The 27,414-nt window shown below is 40.7% G+C and overlaps 1 protein-coding gene across 1 annotated transcript in view; it reads right to left on the bottom strand.

Annotated features, from left to right (window-relative positions):
- The window catches only part of stau2 (staufen double-stranded RNA binding protein 2), a 56,006-nt gene that overhangs the window by 24,753 nt on the left and 3,839 nt on the right, over positions 1-27,414 (bottom strand). Inside the window, exons 6-12 of the mRNA XM_020925676.2 lie at positions 18,499-18,658; positions 15,416-15,523; positions 9,510-9,722; positions 9,142-9,279; positions 7,618-7,746; positions 5,908-5,965; positions 1,159-1,496 (exon numbers count right to left, since the gene is read on the bottom strand). Coding sequence (XP_020781335.1) covers positions 1,159-1,496; positions 5,908-5,965; positions 7,618-7,746; positions 9,142-9,279; positions 9,510-9,722; positions 15,416-15,523; positions 18,499-18,658 — 1,144 coding nt within the window. The remainder of the gene's footprint in view (positions 1-1,158; positions 1,497-5,907; positions 5,966-7,617; positions 7,747-9,141; positions 9,280-9,509; positions 9,723-15,415; positions 15,524-18,498; positions 18,659-27,414) is intronic.

Here is a 27,414-nt window from a genome sequence, read left to right as displayed (position 1 = left end):
AAATTCATCAACTCTGGACGTGGTGGGGCCAGCTAAACATTTGCCAATAGATAACGACACTGCCTCGTTATCTGTTAGCTGACAGGCTGTCAATCAATCTCCCTACGTTTCTAGCGTAACTGACTTGCCTGCGCGCCGCCGGTACGTGGTTTACGTACGCCTGTCACGCAGTCCACAGACGCAAGCCGCACAGACGCTGTTTACTCCACCAATGCAACAGTTCTTAGCGGCTTTTTTGACCTATATCTTCCTCGCAGTTAGCACAAAGTTTGTTGCAATGGCAGACAAGAATCCAGGAGCGGTTAGCCGCAAAAGAAAGTCCGTTTTTGAGATTGCTGAAAGAAGAAGACAAGGGGAAAAGCAGCGAAGCCAAACTAAGGTGATTCTTGAAGATTCATTCCAGCGATGGCGCAACTGAAGCAGACGCAGGGTCTAAAGACTGACGCATTGGTCGCCAAATTACTCCTGGACAGGTCACTTCTGCTTATTATGAAAACGTACTTTATTTCCAAGAGCTAGACAAATGTTTTTCAGGACACGAAAGCGATATCCTATGTCTGAAAACGTAATTTTCAAGGCAAAGAAAGAGTCCACTTGCTGCTGCGTGTTGTAGCTAGTTCATTCGCACTGAATCTCCGCGCAACCTTCTCTGCACCCCTTTCCTGCTCCTCTCCCCACTGCCCGATCCGCTCTTCCCCCTGCTCCTCACTTCTCCGGGCACGGAATCTCCGCGCACCGCTCCCCTCTCCTCTCTCCTCTCCCTGCTCCCTGCTCCGCTCTTCTCCCTGCTCCTCACTTCTCGTCTGCGCACGAAATGTCCGCGCATCCGCTCCCCCCCCTCCTCACTTCTCCGCCTTGCCTAACCAACACTGTAGTTAGTTGTTTACAAGTCATGTGCAGCGCACCGGCTGTAAAAAAACCTGTTTCTGGCGTAAGGAGGAGGAGTTTCTACGTAGGGAGCTGTAGGGGAGGGGGGGTGGTTTCACGCATGCGCAACATTTGAAAAAGGACAAACAGTCGCTGGATTTCTCGTTCCTTGGAAAATCCTCTATACAACCTTTAAGTCACCCACATGCCAACATCCATCTAAACTACATTTATGTTTACAGCTGTAATGGAGTTTGATAGTGTAGAGCTTAGAGCAGAAGCTGGTCTCACCTGGAAGCCCTGGATGCGGGCCAGGTAGTCCAGCTGCTGTGCAGGCTGCACAGACACTCCACAGGGCAGCGTGGAGCCCTTCAGGGGGAGGGAGCCGTCCGCTGTAGGAGACTGGCCATTGAGGAGCAGCTCCCGAGCCATGGCCGCGGTTGGACTGGGGGACGAGGGCGCATTGCCATAGTAGGGTGTGTGTCCTGGAGGCAGTGGGCCCATGTCTTTGGAGGTCATGTAGTTAACCGAGCCACTGTTGTTACTCTGGACAGTGCCACCTCCCTGCTTCCTGCTGGCCTCCATCTCCTGGTACACATCAGGGCTGAGGTGGAGCAGGCCTTTCTGAGCTGCAGAACATACAAATAATTCACATTAGTAGATTGTCTTTAGTAGATGAATAAAGTATATATGTGGGAATAATTTATGCTATTCTTGTAAATTCTCCAACACAATCCAGTGTGCCAAGGCGTACTATGGGTCTGCTTTAGGGAGTAGACAGATGCGTTGGCTTTGAGAGTGGCATTCCTTCAGTGAACGTAGATGACAGTTTCATGTGGTTTGGCTGTTCCCAGCACTATCACAGTGTTTGCTGGGAAACACTCACACACAGCTCCTTTCTTTTTTCTCTGAAACACAAACACTCAAACGAAGGATCTACCAATATCAACAGAACCGCAATGACTTCATCACAGCGTTTGATGGGAAGCAGTGCTGTCAGTAAAGCAGCATCTTTACTTCAAAAGGGAGGCTTACATTTAGATACCAGTGATATTTCATGGGAGACAAGAGATATGGTGGGGCTCCTAACAATTTTACTAACACATTAAGCAGAGAGCTCCCCCTGTATTCAAAGGTGTTGCTCTCTGAGACTCCAATTAGAAGATGAGGGTTCAAATGATAAAATATAGCAAAATTGTCATGGCAGCAGCTATAAATTTGTGTTTCAAATACTTAACAGAATGTGTGTTATCTTAACTTGAATCCAAGACAGTGTCTCTTGAATTCTCTTACTTATTATTCAAAGCCATCTGTCCCAGAACATGTGTGACAGGAGAAAGAACAAGAGAGACAACATCTAAATACTAATTAGCTGAAGTGACGAAAGAGATTGTAATTAGCAAATACAATTTTAAGTAATGTCTGTCTATGGCCTGCAGTCACTGGAGACATAGGTCCAGCTGTGACTGTGGCTGTGTTTCATGTGAGTGCATACAGCTGGAGAAACGCAGGAGCAGCCCCAAAACTGACAGGCCACTTCCTGTTACCATCACACACAAAACATGCTCTACACTTTATTCTGAGCTTTCTGTAGTGTCAGTTTTGTGCAAACCTGGAGACAGCCATTTTTATTAAGAACAAGGTTAAGTTAAAGTTTCTTACCAGAAAAAGCTTAAGGAAATGGCTATGAAATCTAGCCTTTATTACTCATACTACAACAAACTGACCCATGCCAGGAATGACACAACTTGTGGGAACGTTTTCCTCCTGACTTCCAATGATGATGACAACTTTAATATGAATTTACACAAGAAAGACTCGCAGGCCTTGGGTAATAAAAAAAATGAAAGGTGTTAGCCAGCATGACGTTAGCAATGGACACAGTTATTTAGAAGCTGTTTGGCCTGAACATAATCTGGTTGAGTGTATGTGTCAAGACGTGTGCACGTCTTTATAATTGAAAGGGAAATTTGTAAAATATTGCTAAAAAGTGATAGGAGTGTAACTGCAAATGTTATATTGCAATGACTGTTTGTGGTAGTGGGCTGAGGCTATTTTATCTGTGAGGTCCCACCCAGAGTTGGAGTCCAGTGGGCCAGGGGAGCTCTGGAGGGAAGCCAGAGCCAAGCATGAGACTGATCGAAAACAGATAGCGCCCGGGCCCGCCACTATAAATCACTAGTGTGGAGCAAGAGCCTCACATAGCTCGCACACATGGACCGGGAGTGCACACACGAGACACATGCACCCACACACACACACAGCGGGAAATGAAATGTGGCAACACGACTGAAAAGGCCCGCTGCAGTACCCACGGGAATAAAAGGAAGAAAAATCACTGCCCTCAGTGCTTTTATTAGTGTCTGGTCACCTTGTTTGTTACGGGCTCGCATCCTTCAGCTCACGCGGACCCAAGGACAGGGGAAACACAAAAGCACACACAAAAGGGCTGCAGTGCATGACATGGTTCATAGTATCAATCAAGGAATATAGTGGCACATCACTTTCATTATGGATTGAATGGAGTGCTAAACTGGATATTTGACAAAACTGGTGGACCAGTTTCACCAGTTTAACTGTGGTGTCCTTTACACATGTTCTTCTTGTGTTACATACTTAATAGTGTCTATTAAAGAAGTTTATGGTCCCAATGGTCATTCAAAAAGGGCTCAAGAACCTGTAATATTAGAAGACCGTTAACACAAGTGACTACAGTAGGTGACCAAAATGTAGCGTTATATTGCTTCAACATTCTTGAGAAGTGAAAGCAATATGACAGGAATATTGTGTGAAAACTGAGATTCTCTGTATAGTTCATTTAAAGGTGCCCTATGTAACTTTCCTGGAGGAGGTCTGCCAACCGCTGCTCTTTGGCTTTAAAGTGATCTGTTTCCAAGTATACAAGACAACACCATCTAGCCAGATTACAGGACAGATTTGTGGAGAGGCAAACTTGCCCATAGTAAAAATGTTTTTTACAATTCTCTTTAGCAATTTAATAAAAAGATAAGTTCTATGCCATACTGTGGAACATTCCACGTAAACGACAATACCATCTCCATGAAAACAAGCAATTGTACCCACAACCTGAAAAGTTACACCTTTAAACAATCATACCATAATATTTGGGTATCAGCGCTAAAGTGCCAAAATGTGCCACCTACAACTGAGTAAGAAACTGGTGTTGCTGCCCTTAAATAAATCAAAAACAGACCAGTGAGGCAATTCACTTTAATTGTGTTTATGCAGTAACCATTAATTTGAATTTATTTTGGAGACGTTTACATGGTAATTAGCAAATATTTGTGCATCATGTGGCGCAACATATAAACTACAGAAGCGATGGCACTGAACCAAATGATTGCTTTCAGCAAATCTAAATTTTCTGGGACTCCACTCCGGAGGTATATTGGGCAACACAAGTTAGAGCAATTAGGCTATACAGACCACAGTCATTCAAACAGAAGAAATCATTTGTGTATAAATACTTTAAGGAGATGGGAATAAATCACATTGAACCAGATTTGTGGTTCATCTGGATTGAGTGCATGTAAAGTCTGGTTGGTGTTTTCTGCCTAAGCCCGCACATCCACTCCCTCTCCAGGCTGGAGTTGGATACCTTGTGTCAGAGCTGCCAGGAGTCTCCATTAGCCCACAGTGACGACAGCACATTCAAATCTAATAAGGCGATCTGTTTGTTTTCCACTGCTTCACATCCCACAGACTATTCATTTGTCCCAAACACCGCTCTTTTTCAACTTCCTGGCTCTCACTTTCTTGGCATCTAGAGTGAAAGAGACTGCCGTGTGCAACCCTTCTGAATATCTCAAACAGGAAATCTTCTGCAAACGCAAATATTATGATTGCACTACAATGTCAATGTGACACAAGTATGTGCAGCATCTGATCCAACAACACAAAAATCCTCCCAGCTATGACAACAAATAAACAACTGGAAATAGAACAGAGACTCTCCAAATAGGCAATTGGCATTTTTTCATAGTTTTATTTGGATTATAAGACAACATGGCCAACAAGCAGATAAAGCACAGCTGTTTCCTTCATAATTGCGCCCTGATGTTTTGAGAGCCCTATGAGCTCCACCCCATCTATAAAATGAGACATCCCATAGGGCTTTCAAACACAATCATAAATCCTATTTTGTATTTGTCTATGCTTGGAAACTGTGACAGGACGCTTTGCTCCTACTGAAGTGATGACTATGGAGGTTGTCTTTGGTAAGTTATTGCTCCCTTTGTGCAAATTTAGGGGAGGGTCATATAGTTTAAATGAAGAATGTTCGCCTCACAGCTAATGTGAAAACTGCAGTTGACAGGCTTGAACCTAACATATAAACATGTTCCAAAATTGTGACAGATTTAAATGAAGCTAATCTACCCAGAAGTGTGACAGTGTGTCTATTTTTTGTAGGGAAATCCTGAAACTACAGGATACAGCTATGATTCAAAAGTGTATTACATTAAATTTTGAAACTAACACTACAGGTTAAAGGAGAAATTATAATCAAGTAGAAAACTATATACTTGTAAACTTTATAATTATTTCTTAACAAGTATACAAAATTACAAAAATATTTACTTTTGTTATGTCTTGTCACAACTTTTGATTAACTATTCTGTCTGAATACCACTGCCTAAACCAGAGACTATTTTGTCTACAGCAGGTATTACCCACATTAAAAGTTTTAAATCCCAATCCTACCTCAGTGTGTTTGGTCTGCATATGTGCCTGCATCTTTAGCTTCTTTATCCCTGTACGCTAATCCTAAGTGAAAGCCTAAATTTTTGTCACACAGGAAGGCAGAGGGGGGGTAGGCTCCCTGGAGGGCCTCAGCGCACCCATCCAGTATAAGCTGTATATGAATAAGACTGAATTCGCAGGCTCCCCACGAGGACGCCAGGTCTATTAAGCTGACAGTCACAGCCCCATTGACCAGTCAGGGAGATTAAACGCCGGGCCATCTTGCCGGATAAACCCACCTGCAGAACAGAGGAGGAAACCAGGAGCGCTCATACTCACTGTTACTTGTGGCTTCGGTAAATGGCGCCTTTTGTCCGTTCCAGCCTTTGTTGTCCATCTATAGTTATAAGGAGAGAGGCAGGGAGAAGGGGAGGGGAGGTAAGAGAGATGTCAAGTTTTTCAACAGACAGCTCCTTCACGCATGTCAGAGGAGTTCCTTCCTACTGTTTGGCCCACAAAGCGATGAGCGCTCACAGGAGGGGATGCCTAAGAAGCCTAGTGTCTGTCTCAGCCAGCTACTTAATTAGGGGGGTTGTCAGTGTTTAGGAGCTAAAAAGGGATCCTATTCAATGTGTGCAACAGTATAATTAGCTGCCTATGCATGCATTTAAATAGACATAAAGCAAACAAAAATATGAATTGTAAACAACATCCTGAAAAATTTTAGTATTTCATTTTAAGTTACAGGTATATATTCATATAATATATTTTCTTATATATTTATATACATTGCAATCTGATATTTTGGCCTTTGTTTTCTGAAGTGAGGTAGACCATCATGTATTTTTAAATCTATAACAATATGCTTATTTTTCATTCTAACTGCACAGTGTTGTCTTTAGGTATTTAGAACCTTAAAATCTGGTGCTAAAAGATTATTTAAAAAATGTACGTAGAAATGGTCTGTGAATTGCTTAAAGATCAAGAGTCAACTTTCAATCCTGATAGGAACAACTCCTCATATGCACCTTCACGGTATGGCCTGGAGGAGATATATACTGCACCACATATCTATCTAATGAGCTGTCTAGGGAGCGATGCACACCCTCAGATTTAAGTTATGTAACTTCTGTTTTATCTCATCAGTGCTTAAAATCAATGAGGTGACTAAAAATTATGGTGATCAATGGTTGGCTTGCAAAAACACTGGCAGTTTATATGATCTTGACAGACTATGTAATTGGCCAAGTGTGTCAGAATGGAGACTAAACTGGACAATTGGGGATCCTGGATTCAGAGCAGGACTGTATAGATGAGATATAGGGTTTATGTAAGGCTTTCACGTCCAGCTCCACATGGTTTGAATTGTAAGTGCTTTGTATACAGCTGAAGGTGTTTGGTGTGGGTTCCACAACAGCCCTAAAGGTAATAACTCTTAAATGTAACAATTAATAAACAAAACACATGACTTAATTGATAATTATGTGTTTGAGACATTTTTTTCTTTCCTAGAAATAGTTAAAGAAAATGTACATTTTGCATAACATTACCTCAAGTGCCCTACATAAAATTTCAAGTTGCTCACTGACAAGACCATATACAGTTAGAATGTACTATATCTTAAATGCATCTACATTGTCTCCTGTCCCAAGCTACGACCTGTTGCATTGTTGTATTTAGTACCATGTTGAATATTCACAGCATTTAAGACTAGACCAGCAGACTTCTTAATGAGGGTACCCAGAAAATCAACTTAAGTAACTATTTTTCTATAAGTATGTTTAAACATCTGCAAGCTGTTCACATTTTTTTTTGTTTAATTAATTTCTTTTTACACAAAAATTGCAGAATGCTGTACTCTGCCTGTTGTAACTAAATTATAGTAGTTTCAATAATAGCATACAAAATTTATGGGAAACATTCCTGCTATATGGTATAATGTGGTTTATATAATTACTATAGCCAGTAGTGAGCTATAGTTTCTCTCCCTTCACACGTCACTAAGATCTAAGGAGGTAAACTACAGAGATGTGTGATGACTGAACATACCTCAGTGGGGTTAGGTGTTACTGTGGAGGCCTTGTATCCCAGCTGCAGGAGCATTGCCTCAGCTGCGTTGCGTTTGGCCACTTTCTTGTTAGGTCCTGTTCCCGTGGCAACTTCATTATTCACTTTCACCTAAACGTTAAAGCAAAACCAATGGTCAAAACAAAAAAATCTGTGTAATCTGTGTTACTACAATTTCTAAGTAAGCATGAGTTAGCAAGTCAATTCAACAAAGTGTTTAGTTTGTCGATTCCAAAACATAAAATCTGTTGACATAGGAAGTAAACAAATTATTTCAAAGGGAATTTCAGCTGTCGTTGTGTTTTGCAAACAGACAATTACACTGTACAAATTACCCTGTTGGTGCCAAGCCCTCTAAAAGAAATGAGTGTATAAACGCAAGGGTGGTTTGACATGTTCACAAATGTTTAGCTGGAACAGGATGAACGCACAATACAAGGTGATGATTGACTGAAATAATTTCATACTTTGGAAAGAAAAGCTGCAGAAGCTTACAATGGTGAGATAATGTGACTTATAATAAATATCAACTAAAGCAAAGGGAAGAGGGGCTTACCAATAGTATAGAATTGAGTAGATACTAAATAGAACACCACACACAAGTTGCTGTGTGTGCATGAGAAGCATGGAGAATAGGTTTGAAACAGTGCCTGATGCTAAAGGATTTTGTAAGATCCAGTAAGAGAGAAAGAAAAAAAATAACATATTTTTGCATAAAAAGCAACATGAATTTTGTACAATTCTATTTGTCTTTAAAAATCTGTCATTAAATGTACTCTTCATACAATGCTAAATAAAGCAAATTGGTGTGATCTGATTAGATTTCCCATCATGCAATGCCCCTGCTCCATTTACTGGCTAATAAACAGTACTCATCCGTAACTTATTCCAAGGTTAAAGGTCAATTCTTCGGAGAGAGCATGAAATTTCTATTCTGTTAATGAATGCTGGCTCCAGTTTGTACGGGCCACACTCTTCAGTGCACAGTACAGTCTGTGCATTCTTGTAAACAAAAGCTTGAAATGGTGAATTTACGACTCCACTACTGGAAACAAACACAAGCTGTAAAGATTGAATAATGTAGACTCCAAACAAGATTTTAAACACAAACATGGCTAAGTTAAATTATGAGATGCCCTAAATATAGCATCCTGAATAAGTGCTCCAGCCAGATATCTAGTTGTAAAGCTTTTAGTTGAGTATTTCTAAGATACTGCCTTGAAGGCCTGACATTTTAAAGCACATTTCCAATTTGTAGAGACCAGCACTAAAGACAGAAATAGGAGACCGCATCAGTCCCCAGAGAAAAACTTGCATTATATAATGGCCTGCCTCTGGCCAGACAGAGGATTTATTCTTGGTCTTGTCCTGATCAGAAACACAGCTGGTACATAGCTGGGTTAAGGTTCAGGTTTATTAAGTCTTCTCTTCATCTGTGACTTATTTTTATTATGTGACTTTTTATACTTAATCATAATGAAAATATAAATAAAGTATACCATTTACCTGCATAATGAACTCCCTGCGACGGGGCATCCCCCTCTCTGAGAGCAGCACGTACTCCGGCTCCTTCTCCTTTTTGGCCTGTTGGATCTGGGCCAGTCGGCTGATCGGATTCATGCCTTGGCCATAGTCTGGTCCCGTCTTCATGGAAATAAAAAGGAAGCGTTCAATTTCAGTCATCGCAGACACCTTATCTTTGTATCACAACTGTATTCACTCTAGTGGGTTTGAACTGATAAGAGGTCTTCATGTTTCAAGGCTTTATACACCTGACTTGAACGGAAATTAGAGGAATTGTCTGTATCAGATAGATGTAAAAAGGGATTAGACAGGAAATTGGGAGTGCCCCCACACATGTTCAGTCATAATACCTTAAGGATGGTCTTGGTGCGTTTCTTGTAATGTGTTTTGGGTTTCTCCACAACAGGGATAAAGGGCAGCTTCTTCAGGTCCTGCAGAATGGACAGTGCGGCACGTTTCTTGGACAGTTTCTTGCTGTTGCCTTCACCCTCAGCACTGAACTCCCCAACGGTCACCCGTGTCAGGAAGCTCTTCATGTGAGGAGGGCCACTCTCCTTCAACACCTGTGGAGGACAGCATCACAAAAATACTGTTCAAATAAAATTTCCCCAGTCCAAAAGCCAGCCACCTGTGCTTTAAGTTCTCTCATTAACATGCCTTCTGTTAATTATGTGGGCAAGATGAGTAACATAATTAGTTATAACTTATTTGGTGAATCCAATCTTGTTAAAGCCAAAAGCAGAGACAGGATCCAACAATCCAACCGTCAATAAAAAATACTGGAAGAAAAATGCACCAAAAATCTGTAAATCTAGGCATTAAGCAAGCCAAAGCAGAAAGTCATTAACTTGATTAAGTTATTTTGCTTGACCCAGTTTACAAACATCCATTATCCATAAGGGAGTATTTATCACAAGTCTAATCACAGTCATTTGCTCTTAATAATGTGCAGCTCGAGCAGACCTTTGTGGGCGTACATTTAATCAAGATTTTTGTACACCACTTCACATCGCCAGGTGGCCCAGAACATCTGTGCCTCGCCCATAAGTGCATGTTACTCATATACCCAGCACCGATGTCCACAGACACTTGAAGACTAGCATATTCCTAGATGACAGTCTCTAGTGATGAGGGCTCAGTTTCCTTCCTCTAGTCTCTGGTCACCTGGGAAACCTAAAACAAACACCGGCCAGTGTTAGGTCATGCTTTTGCAATCAAATCTACTTCCTGTAAAGCCCAAAAACACTGGGTAACAGGTGGAGCCCTCCCTTCTTCATATGTGGTAAAGTAACTACGAATATAAGCATGCAGCCACTTCACTTCCAGCACTACGTGATTGATGGGTGAGAGTTAGTTCTGGTTTGTGTATGGATGTTTCTGCTGCCTTGACGTTGCAGACAGCACAAATTGTAGCAATCAGATGCAATCTAGAACAGTTAATACAAACCCAGTGACCGCAAAATGATTTAATCAATCATGCCGGCTATCTGCATTCCACAAATGTTCTACATCAACACACTTTAATACACGTGTCCGGGAGGAACAATGAGTGATTTGTTCAGGAGCACCACTTCCCCTTTATACACCAATACAGTAGCATTATTAAGAGGGTAAAAATACATTTTCGACATTAGGCCTCTCCGTAATCTATTCACTTTATCTAGATGTCCATTTACCAGATAAAAAAAATAAAATAAAAATTCTCTCTCTCTTTCTCTCTCTGTCTGTCTCTCTCTCTCTCTCTATATATATATATATATACACACACGCACATTTTATGAAACTATTGTTAAGCAGAGTAAATGTGTACATGTGCAGGCTAATATTCATAATTAGACACAAACATACACTGAACCAATTGATATACACCAGCACACCTTATAGGAAAATGAAAACCATTTAATTTTAAGATGCTCATGTTTGCTGGAATAGAACAGCTGTCATCCATAACTAAAGATGAGTGCTCTGACTCTCCCTTGGGATCTGCTCTGGTGTTGATCATCTTTAATACAAGGAAATCTTACATGGCAGCTTAGCACTTTTGAGCCTCTATCATTGGAGTTGACAATCATGACATGACATCAACATCAGTGAGTCATCAGTCAACTTCAGGATTTTTTTTTGTTTCAAATTGTCAATGATAGCATTATAGAGATGCAGTAGCCTTGTAATTATGATGACCAAAAAAAAAGAGAATAAAAATTCATCAACTCTGGACGTGGTGGGGCTAAACATTTGCCAATAGATAACGACACTGCCTCGTTATCTGTTAGCTGACAGGCTGTCAATCAAACTCCCTACGTTTCTAGCGTAACTGACTTGCCTGCGCGCTGCCATTACGTGGTTTACGTACGCCTGTCACGCAGTCCACAGACGCACAGACGCTGTTTACTTCACCAACGCAACGGTTCTTAGCGGCTTTTTTGACCTATATCTTCCTCGCAGTTAGCACAAAGTTTGTTGCAATGGCAGACAAGAATCCAGGAGCAGTTCGCCGCAAAAGAAAGTCCGTCTTTGAGGTCGCTGAAAGAAGAAGATAAGGGGAAGAGCAGCGAAGCCAAACTAAGGTGATTCTTGGAGATTCATTCCAGCGATGGCGCAACTGAAGCAGACGCAGGGTCTAAAGACTGACGCATTGGTCGCCAAATTACTCCTGGACAGGTCACTTCTGCTTATTATGAAAACGTACTTTATTTCCAAGAGTTAAACAAATGTTTTTCTGGACATGAATGCGATATCCTATGTCTGAAAACGTAATTTTCAAGGCAAAGAAAGAGTCCGCTTGCTGCTGCGTGTTGTAGCTAGTTCATTCGCACGGAACCTCCGCGCACCCCTCTCTGCACCCTTTCCTGCTCCTGTCCCCGCTGTCTGTTCCGCTCTTCCCCCTGCTCCTCACGGAATCTCCGCGCACCGCTCCCCGTTCCGCTCTCCTCTCCTCGCTCCTTGCTCCACTTTTCTCCCTGCTCCTCACTTCTCGTCCGCGCACGAAATGTCCGCGCACCCCCTCCCCCCGCTCCTCACTTCTCCGCCTTGCCTAACCAACACTGTAGTTAGTTGTTTACAAGTCATGTGCAGCACACCGGCTGTAAACAAACCTGTTTCTGGCATAAGGAGGAGGAGAGAGGAGGCGTTTCTACGTAGGGAGCTGTAGGGAAGGGGGGGGTGGTTTCACGCATGTGCAACATTTGAAAAAGGACAAACAGTCGCTGGATTTCTCGTTCCTTGGAAAATCCTCTATACAACCTTTAAGAATAAATAAATGTGATCCTAAGATTAATTATAATAAAAAATAATAAATCATAATAATGGATAAGGTGGATAAGTCTTATATACAGCTTTTCCAGTTGCTTTACAATTTCATGCATTATACATTCACTCCACTCCTACCATTGTAGCCACAGCTGCCCTAGGGCAGAGTAACAGGGGTGAGGCTGCCAATCTGTGCCATCTGCACCTCCAACCACCAATAGTCACGCACACACTATTTTCATTTTAGCAAATGTGGGTGAAGTGTGTTGTCTAAGGACCCAATAACAGTTTTTGCCACTGGCATTCAACTTTGGGACCTGATTTTCCAAGCGATCTCCCATCCAAGAACTAACCAGGTCCGACCCTGCTCAACTTCTGAGATATGAAGAAATCAGGCTTTGACATGCAAGTTTGACCACATTATGACATATGAAGAGAGCAAAACTTTCTATTTTCTCATATCTGTACAAATCCACAAGTGTGTCTAATTCAAATATTTTATACAAAGATTACTGCTAGGGTCAAACGATTTATTTTTTGCACTGATGTTATCCTCTACAGGTAGCTGTAGTTAACACCAACACCTAACACTGTAGGGCTGAACAATTTCGGAAAAAATAATTCTTACAAACACCGAAATTACAATAAGATTTGTGGGTTACGTTTTAATTCTGTTCAAAGTCCTTCTTTGTAGATGAAATTCTGTTTCTTAAATATGTGCAGCTGCAACCATTCAAGTCATTTAGATTCAGATGCAGTATATCTTGCAGTTTACTCTTTTTTTCCCCAGTTGAATGGTATAAAAGCCTACATCTGTGACATAATGGAAAATGTGAATTTCACTGGCAATAAAGAGTTGCAATACTGAGATCAGGAGTACAACTTCACAGAGTCTTGGCTCGGGACGGGAGCAGACGAGTTGTAGTCAGTCTCCTGGCAGACGACATGGGATCTGCACCATACTGATGGGATTTAAGCAATTCCCATTCATCCACAAGCGCACCTTCCCTAGCCTAGTCCAGGCAAACAAACACGCCGCGATTCGTACCACGGATCACATCAGGTTGACGACAGGAAAAGTTTGGTAATTCAATGTTGATTTTTTCACTTTCTCTTGTTACGGTCTCTTCAATCACTACCTCACATTGGTTGGTTTGTGCACCTGATTGAGACATTAGAACACTTGGCTGACTGAGGGGGTGAGCATGAGATCTCAGGTACGGTGGTGGAGCAGGGCAAGACAATGGCACAGACTGGTACAGCAAAGAAAGCTTCTTTTGTGAAGAATGGTGGATGGACAGGCCCTAAGGGAAGCTGCCTCATGGGAGATGGGAGGTTCTTGGCTTGGACATCCATCTTCTATATCCTGTTGGAAGGAGAGACGATCCACATACAAGCAGGGATTTATAAAATAGGTTGTCTTTGATGCAGACACCTGTTTGATGTTGCCTGCTAGTGGGATTCATAGAGTTACTGTGGTGACATATCATTGTAGCAATGGGAAAGCCGCTATGCAGCAGTGATTCATGGGTAAATTCATATTAAAGGTCCAGAGTAGAAAATGTGATGTCAGAAAATGGTACTCTCATAGCTAATATGATGAGTACAGGAAGTGTTTGTGGAGTGCTGCAGGGGTCCAGGATCAGGTATGACACAGTAACAGAGATATGCCATGACAGAGCACATGTCAGAGCACAGGGGGGCAAAGAATGGAGCTGGTGTTTTAAATGAGCTACATGTAATGGACCCAAAGGCAGAAAAGATCCAATGAGATTTGAGTCATTGACACTTGGTCTATAGCCACTGCATAGTGACAGCGTGAGAACATGTAACATGCAATACTCTTGATTATGATGAATAAAAAACAGGCACCAGAGGTATGCACTCCAGAGAAAAGCATGTTCTGCCAAGAGCAGGACGGCCTTCAGGCTGTTTAGTTTGACAGGGCACAGGATAATCAAAAATATGACACAAACTGTCAGAAGTACTTATAATTGGCATCTGAAGAGTGCCCATTGGGAACTGTGATTACCTAATTTGTCACTGAACACAAACTTTACTGAAGACATTAAGAATGTCAAATAATTTAGCATTTGCTCACATCTTTCCTGTGCTGCACACTGAATAAGCCAGATACAATCAGAAAAAAAGACAAATCTAAGGGTGAGGCTGGAGATTTGCCTCAGGTTTGAAAGCAGAGAAGATGCGGCGGTCTCAGCATGGAGACACTCAGTGGAATGTGTCTGGTTTTATATCCAGCACTTCCACTTTGGGAGGTCTGAAAATGAAACTGCTGACAGTGACACACACATCATATAATGACTCCACATCAATCCATTTTTATCTGAAATGATTAACAGCAGCTCTAGGAAGTACAGCCACGTGACACTCTAATGAACAAAAGGGCTTTAAACTGGTGGTAGGATGGAGAGCTGGTAAAGAGTCTTGATTAGTAAACTCCTGAACAACAAAGTCCCCTTTGATCCCCAGTCACTGTTATGTCAGGTCTATCCCAGCAGCTACTGATCTGTGAGTTTTGGAGACAGTGGTTGAGGTGGAAGGGAGGGATCCTACACAGGAAGGGAGGGGGCAGACAGAGTAAACTGAGCCTCCCGTGTTTTTAGCACCTTGTGGAGTGGAGCAAAAGAAGAGGGCATGATCATGGAGAGAATGTGAGTCAGCGTGATATGGAGAAAGCCAAGATCAAGCTAGGCAGGTCATCAGAGGACACACTACTACTTCACAGATTTAGTAAAAAGAACAAATCTTACCAGTGGATTTTTTTCATTGAATATTAAAACAAACATGTGTTACGAAAGCAACAATTCACCATATTAACAGCAGGAGGCCTATTTTCTACTGCTAATCATAATTCACAGCTGATATTTCACAACCATTACAGATGTGTGAAATATGTTCACTCCTGAGAAAAAAAAAACACCCAAGACTTTAATATGAATAATAATAATTAGAAAAGTCTTAATGACACATCAGAAAATTAGTTTACCTCAAAGTTGACAGAGAAATTCCTCTTCAAGGCTATTTCATACACCAAGCTAATTTCTGATTTGCTGGCATCTGTGCCTTCTTCACTGTCTTCTAGTTCTTCTGGGTCCTGAAAAACATTATTGAAAACTGTTGATACACACTTAAAGAACATTTTAAAATCATCAAACTGAAACTAAAATCGCAATTCAATACAGCAAACTAAAGATGTTTATGAGACACTTCAGGTACCATATGAGCCCTGTCCTGATACTTATCGTGTCCATCTCCATTCACAAGGGACTGACTCGGGTCTGTCCCACCTCCATTCACAAGGGACTGACTCGGGTATGTCCCTCTGGGCCTGTCCTGTCCCTGTGTGACTTGATACAGTGCATGATTCATCAGATGAGGTACCTTAGATTTCACAGGAAGCTGTCACAGAGTGGGTGAATGCATAAGACTTTGACAGAAACCAAATACGTGCTGCTGGATATTCAGTATTGCGACATAAAAGGGTTTCTTCCATAATGCACCAGTCTACCGTTTCACTTGGCATTTATATTCATGGACTTCTCAGCATAGCAGCATCAGTTTTAGAGATTAATAGCATGAACTCTGTCTCAAGGCTAGACAACTGAGCAGAAAGACAACCTTCCTTTGACAAAGACAAAATGAAAGCTGTTACTACATACAGTATTGGTGTGATACAGAAGCAGTGACCTGGGAAAATTAAGTTACTCAAGGCAGCCATCAGACTTAAATCAAAAAATATCTTCAGAATGTGACTCCTATTTTTAAAAGCAATTTTTGGTGTCTTTTGGTGTCTATTTGGGTTACTGCTTACACTGTGGATGGTTCTGAGCATGACTCTTTACAAAGACACAGCAGCAGAATGAACTTGCTTCATCTTATGCTGATTAGATAGAAACCTGTGTAACCTAATGCTAATATGAAGGCCAGTAACCTACAACTATGATCTTATTGAGCCACAGTTCCACTAAGTAAAAATGAAATGTACTTAGATCCTGAGAACACCAGAGTGACGGACATGACTGAAGACACAATGAGGCACAATTTGTAAAACTACACCCAGAAACAGCAGCAAACAAGGAGCCCTTTTATGCAGCCCAACGCCACAAGACTGCAGGTGAGAGGAGCCAAAACGTTTTGAATAACCAACAGTGCTGGCAGACTCTGAGGATATGGGGTACTTTGATTTCCGGTGGGAGAAGATAACAAAAGTTGGTGACTAAAGCTAAAGGAGAACTCTAAAATGGTATAGTGATATTGGAAAAAAATGGTATAGTGATATTGGGGGGAAAATCTATCCCAGGTGCAAACAAACAGCTTAAATTATTCATTACAGTAATTAGAGATGCTGTGGATTTAATCTCAATCTGATGAAAGCAGGTTATGTAGTCATCTTAGTAAGTGAAAATATGCTCTCAACAGCACCTGCGGGAGCACAGGCCGATCCGCAGCACAAATCCCTGAACTTTTCATTAGCAGAGAAGTTTTGTACCAGGACAGGGTCGAACACGGGGCCAGCCATGTGGGGTGAGTCAGAAGGAATGAGAGAGCTACAGTGGTAACTGTATTATATGAGAAAGATGGTGGAGGCTGGAGAGTCAAATAATATGTATAGCTGCTGGAATGCCAAGCAGTTTTATAGTGAACATGGTACAAATTTATATATATATATATATATATATATATATATATATATATATATATATATATATTTTTCACTGTAAATGTTGAATTGTTTAAAAAACTTAGGTTTGGCTCTGGTGGATTTTAAATTGGGTTTATTTAGGCAACATTTATTGTTATTCTGCCTATTTACATCATATTTACAGACAGTAGGTTGGCTTAATGGCATTTTTACATCACATTCTAGACACTAGTGATGGGTATTCCAGTTCTTTTTAGAGAACCGGCTCTTTTGGCTTGGCTCACTGAAAGCTGCTGGTTCTTTTGGCTCCCAAGCGGCTCTTCAGATTGTTTTGTTGCAAGCATGTCTAAAGCACGTCTAAACCAGGACTGAAAAAGGACTAAACCGGGACTTTTTTTTTTAATGCTAAACTACAGCCAAATATGCTCATTTTTTTTTTTAATTATTATAATTTTTTATCCTATGTACACGCAAATTTCTCAAAGTTTCGTTTTCAGCCTCTGCCGCTGTCAAACCACGAGTCTGCACGCGGCGTGAAGAGAAAAAAAGTGAGAAAGAGAAAACACGGCTCCCAATAAGGATCAGGCTCCCGTCGTTCGCTTCAAAGAGCCGGATCTAAGAGTCATTTCGTTCACGACGGACCCATAACTACTAATGAAACTAGAGCTATTAGCCTTTAGCCGTACATACGTGCGCGCCGCGGTAATTAATTATATGCGCAAATGTCATAATTCACACTTCTATTCACAGCTCATTTACATATCAATGCTGGTCCAGTAACAAATATACGGCCAATATAGTCACTTTACAACAGACCAATAGAAAACAGCCTGTTTATGTGCGAGAGCTACAGCAGCTAACCCATAACAAATGACCAAAACTAGCTTCAAAGTCGACATATTTCCAACACTCACCGCTCACACAGGCTCCTCCTCACATCGCAAGTCTGCACTAATAAATGTCCTTTTACTCCAGACTCAAACCGATTGTCCGTAAAAAGAATATAATCTCAATGTTTGGATCTGTGTCTGCGCGTGTAAACAAACACACGTGAGTGACGCGACTCTGTGGTGTGTTCAGGGACAGTATGGACACACACACAGACAAAATGACTCCATATATAAATTCTGATGTGCCACATATTTGGACATTTATCTGTCTGTCAATTGGATTAAATGAACAGAATGTAGAGAGTCTGAGATTTTTAACGACTATCACATGCCCACTGAAATATCGGCCCCTATCAGCAAGCACATCGGCCGATAGCCAATATGCCTCCAGGTGCCCATATCGGCCGATAATATCGGCCAACCGATATATCGGCAGGGCTCTAATATACATTATATTACACACACACACACAAACATACAAATTAACAGCTCAACTGACAATAGGAACATTATTTTAATCCCTTCCAATATATTTACCTGTGGAGGCCTTTCAGGGATGGGTTCATTGCGCAGGGCTTGTAGGGCCTTCATAGCTGCATTGTGTCTTGCTGCTTGACGAGTGCGTCCTTCTCCAATAAACTCATGGCTCCCCACAGACAGCTGCACGTAGAAGATCTTAGGAACTGGATAGTGGTACCTGAAGTAAACAAGAGCAAAAAAGGGTTTAATTAATTATACATGCCAAATTAGTGTTGAAAGGATAATGTTAGATTAATATGTTTACAGGCTGAAGGGGTGAGAGAGCCCCAAGGATTTAAAGCCAAGTTATCAATTCACACATTCCCAAATAAGGGCCACCACTTCATCAGGGTCAATTACTACACAATAGCCATTTGGCCAGCCGCTTGACGGATGTTTCACTGTTGGATCTCAAAGTAGCGGCGGCAAACAAAACCCTGGCACTTATATATCTGCTTCTCTTTCTTCTAGCCCCAAACATAGATTTCACTCTCTTTCTGTGGGCCCTGACAGAGTGGGACTGGGCTGTCACGCTGCAGATTTAGAGGTCTGTGAGTCCGTGTGGGTGATACCTCCTTCTGAGCCTGGAGCAGAAAGGCTGAGAAATAGTGGGAAACTTAACAAGAGGAAACGTTTTTAATATCAGTCTCAACGATATGTGCCGACGTAAAGAGACTGCATGTGGTAGTTCCCTATAGACAGGCTTAGGAAAAGCAAAGGAGTGTGTCTTCATTGGCGCCACGAATTTAATTTATTGGCTTAACAATATGCACTAGGGCCTTGATATTTCAATAGCAGAAAAACTACAACAAAACAACATATAATAGTAGGGTTAGTACTTTAAATTATAATAAAATGTTAATTAACCACTATCTTTGACATTAAAAGAGAATTAATAGTTTCCAGATATACCCAAATTTGTTCTTGCAATGTTAAAACATGCCTCTTCCTATATCATATAAACTTAAATTCCAACAATAGTGCAGTGTATTTGCCTAAAACAATGTTCTCTGTACATGCCTTCATCATGTTCTGAGCAAAATGGGGAAAAAACATTTAACCCATTGTTCCTCCATATTCTCACTGAGATATGCACTCCTCCATCAGACTTCCTCTCCTCCTGGCCACAGAAGCCCGTTCGGGCGGGGCAGGCCTGGCTCTTGCACGTCAAGTGTGGCCCCAGGGTCTCCCAGGACATGCCAAGTGCAACATGGGCCCGAGCCAACAGCGCAGAGCCGCCATGTGAGCAGCTGTGTCTGCGGTGCAGCATACAGGTGCAGAAGAGGACTGAGCAAGGAGAGGAGAGAAGGAGCATGGAGGGCGACCAGTGGGAGACCCTAAGTACAACGTGGGAAAGTAGTGGCTTACACACGAGTGTGTCTGCCAAGAACGCAAGCACGCACACGCGCTTTCATCGGAATTACTCAGACAAAGGACCAAGGATCATGGCAGTGTGTACCAGTCAAGAAATCAGGACTCCATAGCTGCTTTAGCTGGGTTTTGTTATCAATTATTTTTGTGTTTTTATAACTCCTGCAGGGAGGGAATGGGACCAGGACACCTGCAGGGCGGCTGTGGAAAAACACGGCTGCCTGATAATGTGTGGCTCAGAGAGAGAGAACAAACAAGAGACGCCACAATTTCATCAAATGATAAGTGATCAGCGTTTAGCAGCAGGTTATGAATCAGGATGAAATGGACTTTGAAGGCAAATGCTTTCTAGCAGCTGTGTTTGAAGTGCGGCACAGTAGGAAAGGTTAGCATTTAATCATAATCGCTCATAACATAAAAAGAAGTTATCAGACCACACAGACTGTACACACAGGGGACGAGAACATTAGACATTTTTTGAAAGGACAGGACTGCACAGTGCCCTAAAGGGAAAACTACAAACTGATCATTTCGAAGAGGTCTACACATCCAGACCAGTGGAAAGTGGTACATACTAAAATGACGGCCTGAAAACACTCACTTTGAATGAGAGGGAGCAGTAAGTGCAAAAGTATGACAAAGATTTGGGGGATTAAAAAAAAACCCTAAAATGTTGGAAAGGGTTTCTCCTCCACCAGCTGTACTTTTTTCCAATCTGCTGCCAGATCTTCACTTGTGTTCCCTCCTACTCCTTGTGTGTCCACAAGTGATTTCTCTATTTTCCTTCCGCCTCACGCGATTGCTAATGTAAGAAAGACATCGTGGTGTGAGAAGACAGTGTAGTCAAGTAAACATTAGGCCCAAAACACCAGTGTCATGGTGTTGGGAGGTAGTTTTCATGCGCATGTGGGGTTTGGAAACCACTAATATGCAGGGGAAGACAGAGAGAAATGTCTCGATGAAGCAGTGGTTTCACGTGATGGGAATACAAAACCATCACAAAGGGAAAAGCGTAAAAGCACAAAAGGAGGTTTGAGTGACAATAACTGAAAGACAGAAAAAAATGCATGTGCATTCATTGATAAACTATGACAAAGCAAGAGAAAAATGAAATCCACCCAATTAAGAAAAGTCTACATAATATTAATGGAAGAAATGTTTTTATTCTTCCTATAATACTAACACTAGGTATAGTCAGGACTATCTAGCTAGAGGATTAGCCTATTATATCAGTTTAGTGAATAAAGGAAGCTCAGGCCTAACCCAGTGGTAAACCATCCAGACACAGGTAACATTTGGAAACTCCACACCAGGACTCATCCACTCATTATTTTGTGTTGTCACCTGTTCCTGTTTGACAATTTATTGATTTCACTTAAAGGCAAGGGGATGAGTGGTGTTGTGGGCTACTAAAGCTATTGCTTTAGCAGTCGAATAGTGAGCAATTATTTTGTTGAATAGTAAAACTATTGAGACATTACACTATTGTACATTAGGATTCAATACATTTTAACCAAATAATGAAAGTGAAAGCTTCTAGATAGTGAATATTTACAATTAAAGTGCATTATTGATGTTGATATCTTGCATGTAACATGTGTTTTAAATTCTGTATGATCCAGATAATGATTAACAATTATTAAAAGTCATCTAGTCTAATTTGTTCTGATGAATCACACAGCTGTTTAGCATACAACGCTCAATATCTAAACAGACCTGAGATCCGTACACTGTCAACAAGTGTTACTATAGTGGAGCCATGTAGCACAGGCTTGCATAACTTATGGTATTTCAAATAACTTGTCCGAGCTGACAGTGTTCATTGTTTGTTCTGTTTGTTGTGGTTTTGTGGCAGAAAACAAGATTAAAGCCCTCTGTACTCTGCCTGTAATAAGAGCGGGTGTCACTGCTGCATGAGAAGTCACATCCCTGCACATGTAAGCGAGCCTACAGCGCCTGCTGTCCTAATATTCTTGACAATATTAGCACATAAAAGGTGCACTACATAACTTTTCGGTAGGAGGTCAGTCACAGTCTTGTTTCTATGGAAATGTCATTGCTCTGCTTGGAATGTTCCACAGTATGACATTAAACAGCTCTTCCTTACAGTTATTCAATTACAGGTGGATTTAAAGCTCAAAAATACCTAGGAAAACTCCATGATGATAGAACGGTTTAATACCATACTGTGAAACATTCCAGACAAAGCAATAACATCTCAATGGAGAAAAGCAGGTGACGGACCCCCCACCAGAAAAGTTACACAATGCACCTTTAAGCAGGATGATTTACTGCTTAAAGGTTGACAAGTAGCATGAGAATAAAAGCAAATGTTTTTACTAAGCGCAAAAACTTGGCTTCTGCTGCAATAGTAATAAAACGAACAGCTTGAAAATAATGGTTATTGCCGTTATTATTTCTACACTGACTGAAAACAAGGATTGCATGAATAATAATGCAAAGAGCAAGATCACAGACTAATTATGACCTTGTGGATTTTTGTGACAAAGCAAAAACAACTGAAAATGCTTAATCCGTTTTAGTGTGTTAGTGCCAGCCCTTCAGACTGCAGCTGGCTGGAGATCAGAATAAAATTAGATCCTGTGGTCCTCATTAAGATCATTACAAATGGAACCTGCTGTTTTATATTCATTGTCATTAACTTCTCAGGCCAGTCCAAAATTTCAGTATGTTTTAGTAGAAAAAGACTTAACTCCCCTTGGTAAGTTGAAAAGAATAAAAGCCTGAATAGTTACAGCACAGGGGCAAGAATCTGAGAATAGTAAATATTTCCAGCAAAGATTTAAACCAAAGTACACAAAGAATAAATTTGTGACAGAAGTGTTGTATTTCTCAAAGTTTTGTTTTTTTCCAGAAACAGGTCCAGCAACAGTAAGGTGAAGGTGATACAGCACATATAGCTAGTCTATTGAGTAATATCACAGATAAAACATCTGCGAAAGACTGACCACTGAGCAGTGCACGACAAGGAGAAAAATCAGTAACAGAAGACTTACACTTACATTGACATATACACATACGATGAAGCACTTACATTTTTACATTTGTTATACCCTTTTGAATGAGTGCTTCTTAAGTTCCCAATCAATAAGTAAAGAAAAGGGGAAATAAAAAACTGACCAATAGATGAGAGATGGGTATGGACCTGTCATGAACAAATTTTAAAGCATGTTATATTGCTACAGAACTGTACTAGTACAATAAACTATAACATTGAAACTACTTTATGCCACTGTCACACAGCAGAATAATCCCATAGGAGTTATACATTCTACTTTCTAAAGCTCAAATCTTTTGTAACAACATAAAAATAGCAAAAATACAATAAATACTCAGCCCCCCGAAAATTGAATGATGAAGTCAATATTTATTTAAATTATTGTGACCAGCCTAGATGGGCATGTACACAGCAATGTAGACAACAGATAAAAAAATTATGCAGTACCTCGAAAGACAAATGCTAAAGACAACCATTAGCAGACAAAAATAAGAAACTTTACATTACCTTGGTTTTGTAATCAAATACCAAAGTCTGAACTTTTGAAGGTCATATTTACAGCATCACAAATCAAATTTGTCCAATGTCACTTTCAAGTCTTGTTCAGACCAGGCATTATCCCTCTTGATGAGCTCAGAGGAAGAAAACAGCATGTGCACAAGTTTAGAGCATCCTCAGTGCATCTTCAGATCCAATTACCTGTGTTGCACCGCATACATTAGAGGTGGCCTTGGAGATGTCTTGAATATTGGTCGTCACAATCGGTATATAGACTGTACTGTTACATTGTTGTATATTGTTCAGTATATGAAAGCTGGACCAATATTTCTTGGTATTCTTTATTTATCATCTTTTTCACTAGGAATACCACCTCAAAGCTACTTAAATAAAACTTGAGATGAACAGTTGAATAAGTAACTTCAGTGACTTACAGATTCAAACTTCTTGTGCTAATAATTATTTGCAGCTCATGTTTTTTAGAATATGGTTCATTTAGAAAAGGATTTACTGAGAGTATGCTATTTAAAAGTTATTGTGTCAGTGACATGAAGAGGTATCAGCATTATAGTTGAATGTGATATTTTCTGTAGCAATATTTGCAAGGAAGGGCAACAAAAAAAATGGAAAAAGCCAAGAGAATTGAGGTCAGAAATGTAACTTGCTGTGATAGGCAACATCTGTTCTCAACATAGTATTTCTTTTTAAGATGAACAATGATAACAAACTGTATGTAAATGGGAAGTCCATTCTAAAAAAAAAGGTCATTGTGGGAAGAAAAGAAAACATGCGTCAATGCCCAGTGGAGGAGAAAGGATCCTAAAGCCCACCTGAGAGCAGCGCCTGAATCAGTCTCAACACAAAAAGGCCTTGACAAGAGATTCTCAACTGGGTTTTTTTGTATTGTGGGGAGGGCCATTGTCCATAATAGGTGTGTTTGTACTGACGTGATGTTTATATGAAAAGTAGCCTGACTCATACAACCACAGAAAAGGTGCTTTTATTGCCTTGTACACAGTGGTAAAGACAATAACTTTACTCATAGTGGATAAAGGAAAATGAGGAGAGGAAACACAAATTCTCAAGTCTATTCCAGAGAAAGGAGATAAAAGTGTGTGGCTAGTATGTCACTGCAGGAGTAGAAATCATCCCAGGCGTTTGTTTACATTGGACCACTAGTCTGCTGCTCCTCCCCCAAAGAGTCTTCAATAAAACACTGCTTTATGAGTTTACACCCATTTGTACAATTTGGACAGATTATCCTTTGTTCTGGAAAATCGCCTGACGCAATTTATGAAGCGGAGAATCAGATAGCATACATCTGACTGAATGCAGCTGATTTACTAGTCATTCTGGATGCATTTTCATCTGGAGTAATGCAATAAAACACTGTTCCTCTGATGTCTCTACCTTGTGGGCTTTGGCATGCTTGTAAGGTTTCGAGCGGCGATGACAAGACAGATAAAAGAAAACATAACTAAGGAATGCTAGCTGTTGGACCAAGAAGTACATTGTGTCCTGGTTATGCTATATGAGATTTTAAATCCCACTAGGCCGGTGAGGGGCTCTATCAAATAAACTGAAAGTGAATTGTGAGTGTGTGTGTGAAGAGGACATCTGATGCTGGGATGAGAGGAAACATTGAATATAGAAAAGGCCTTATGGGCAGATTTGTCTTGTTCAGCGAGACAGGTTGGCCCAATTAGAAAAAGCAGATGACAAAGTACACGGCTGAATGTGTGTCTGATGTTATAGTGAAATGCTGCAGGCATGAAAAGGGTGTACAGTTTTCAAGGATGTTTCCAAGTATATAAAGAGACACACACACAGATAGACAGTGTGAGGATCACTGTCAAAGAGCTTACAAGGTCACTACCAATTTTATTATAAAGATTAGAGTTGGGAATTAAAACCGTTCAAATGAGTCCAGGTTTTCTTATTTCTGATTTAGTTTTTTTTTTTAATTCTGACTATATGCATGAATGGAAGTTTGGCTAATTGAGCACCTAGTCAATGTATAATTTTGTATTCAATTTACACTTGTCCAGAAAGATTAACATTAGACTGGAATATGAAGAGCTATGTTAGAAGAAGTCATCTTAAGCAGGTTTTACACAGATTAAGAACTCATGGAGGTGGGATATTTTATTATTGCAGGGGGAATTATACAAATTGCAGCTTTTGTGAGTTGCTAATTGCAACCATTACATTGTAATTTTCATTCAAGTGAGATGAATGATTAAGGTTTCCTGTAAGTAGTAGTTTAAAAGGTCTGAATAAAGCATCTTTTTCTATTCTGAAGCTATGATATGGATTGTGTAGACAACTAGATTTTGTTACGATTTTGTGAGGGGCTGTTGTATTTTGATCCCAGCCTTGCATGTGTCTCTACATTGCTTTTAGTTTAAGTATAGTGCAAAGATTTGTACCTTGCCTATGTGAAAATGCTGCAGAAATATGGACTGTTCTGAGCTGGGTTTAAATACATCTTACTGTATTGACTTCTTCACATTGTGCACAGTTTTTAAGTCAATAAAGCCTGCCTACTCCTGTCTTGGGTGTCAGGTCTGCAATATTAAGCCTTGTTATCTAAATGGCTATTGAAGTGCACTCTTCACAGCAACAGTCCTGAATTTTTTACTGATGAGGCTAAGAACAAAAGTCAATATAGCAGAAAAAAACAACTTCCTTATACTCAGTATGACCACTGTTAATGAGTAGTTGGTATCTAAAAAGACAAGTCAGTAGCAAAGGAATGAGGAAAGAAAAGCCATACCCAGTGAACCATGCACTGGAGTTTGTTTTTTAAAAACTCATTCAATATTCAGATGAAGCATCTTTGGTATTAAATAATTTGGGGTATGGCCCAAATCACTTGTGGGCACTGGACAATACTTTTCTTTATTGATATTGATTTCTTTACTGATTACTGTTGCCTGGATACTAACATTTTTTTTGGTAATATCACCCATCATTAGCTCTTATTAAAGGCCCCAGTGAGTCTTGAAAGGTGCTATATAAATTCAAGGCATTATTATTCTTATTATAATTAAAAATGAATTCACCTCATGAGGACATATCAGCACTTGGTACACAGTTCTTCCAGTCTCTCCACTGAAACAGTCTGGACCAAATGAGCGGAGGTGGGTGGCTCTGTTCAGACTACACACTGCCTTACTCCAACAGGGAAAGTCCTATTCTAAATGACTTTCCTGACACAAAGCACAATGTAGTCCCTCCGCAGAGACCAGGAGGAAACCTCAGATTTGGAGGAGTCCACAATGAGTCAATGCAAACAGGTGGTCCAATGATAACACAGGAGCAGGGATTGTCCATGAGGGGAGCGTTGATGTAACTGCATATCTTGATAACCCAAATATTTTCCTTATTCACTGGTAATGTCTGTGAATCATTTAGGCTAGGTTTCCTAATAATGTTGCACGCCACCTCTGTCACATATTGGATCAGTTTGAAAAAAAAAATTAAGAGAAGGAAAAGAATCAGTATTTAGGAATGAACAATGTCCCTGCATTAGGACAGCCATAATTCTCTGGTTTAAGCGCAGACGCGGATGGTTGGGTATAATGCCAAGACCCTTCACCATAAATAAGATTCATTAAGACACAGATAAATGCACTTTTCATATTATCGCTGTATTTTCTCATCAGGGCACTTTCTGAAGGAATCAATACTGGTCGTGCTGGTGATTAGTGCACTGATGGATCAGAGCCAGGCTGCCCTTTTAATGGTTGGATTCTCCATCAACATGACTCTGGATCACTCTTATTCATCATAATAGGTAAGGACATGGGATATATGGAAACCTTCCCTTGGCTGCAGCATCATTAGGGTGACTGATAGTGGACATAGCCTGTCACTCCAGCACATATTCAGTCATCTTATGAAGAGAATTCATATTCACTTTCATTAATAAAAGCCTTGACCACACTAAAAGAAGGACCTTGTGGAAACATGGATGACCTTGGTGGGACATAAGTGTTTGGAGTGTTCTTGGCGCACACACGGCTCTTCTGTCCTGGCAGCAT

Source organism: Boleophthalmus pectinirostris, unplaced genomic scaffold (assembly GCF_026225935.1).
Source record: "Boleophthalmus pectinirostris isolate CB_2022bp ecotype Guang Dong unplaced genomic scaffold, ASM2622593v1 HiC_scaffold_15, whole genome shotgun sequence".
NCBI lineage: Eukaryota > Metazoa > Chordata > Actinopteri > Gobiiformes > Gobiidae > Boleophthalmus > Boleophthalmus pectinirostris.
Note: the sequence above shows the minus strand (reverse complement) of the source record. Positions and strands in the feature narration are given on the sequence as shown.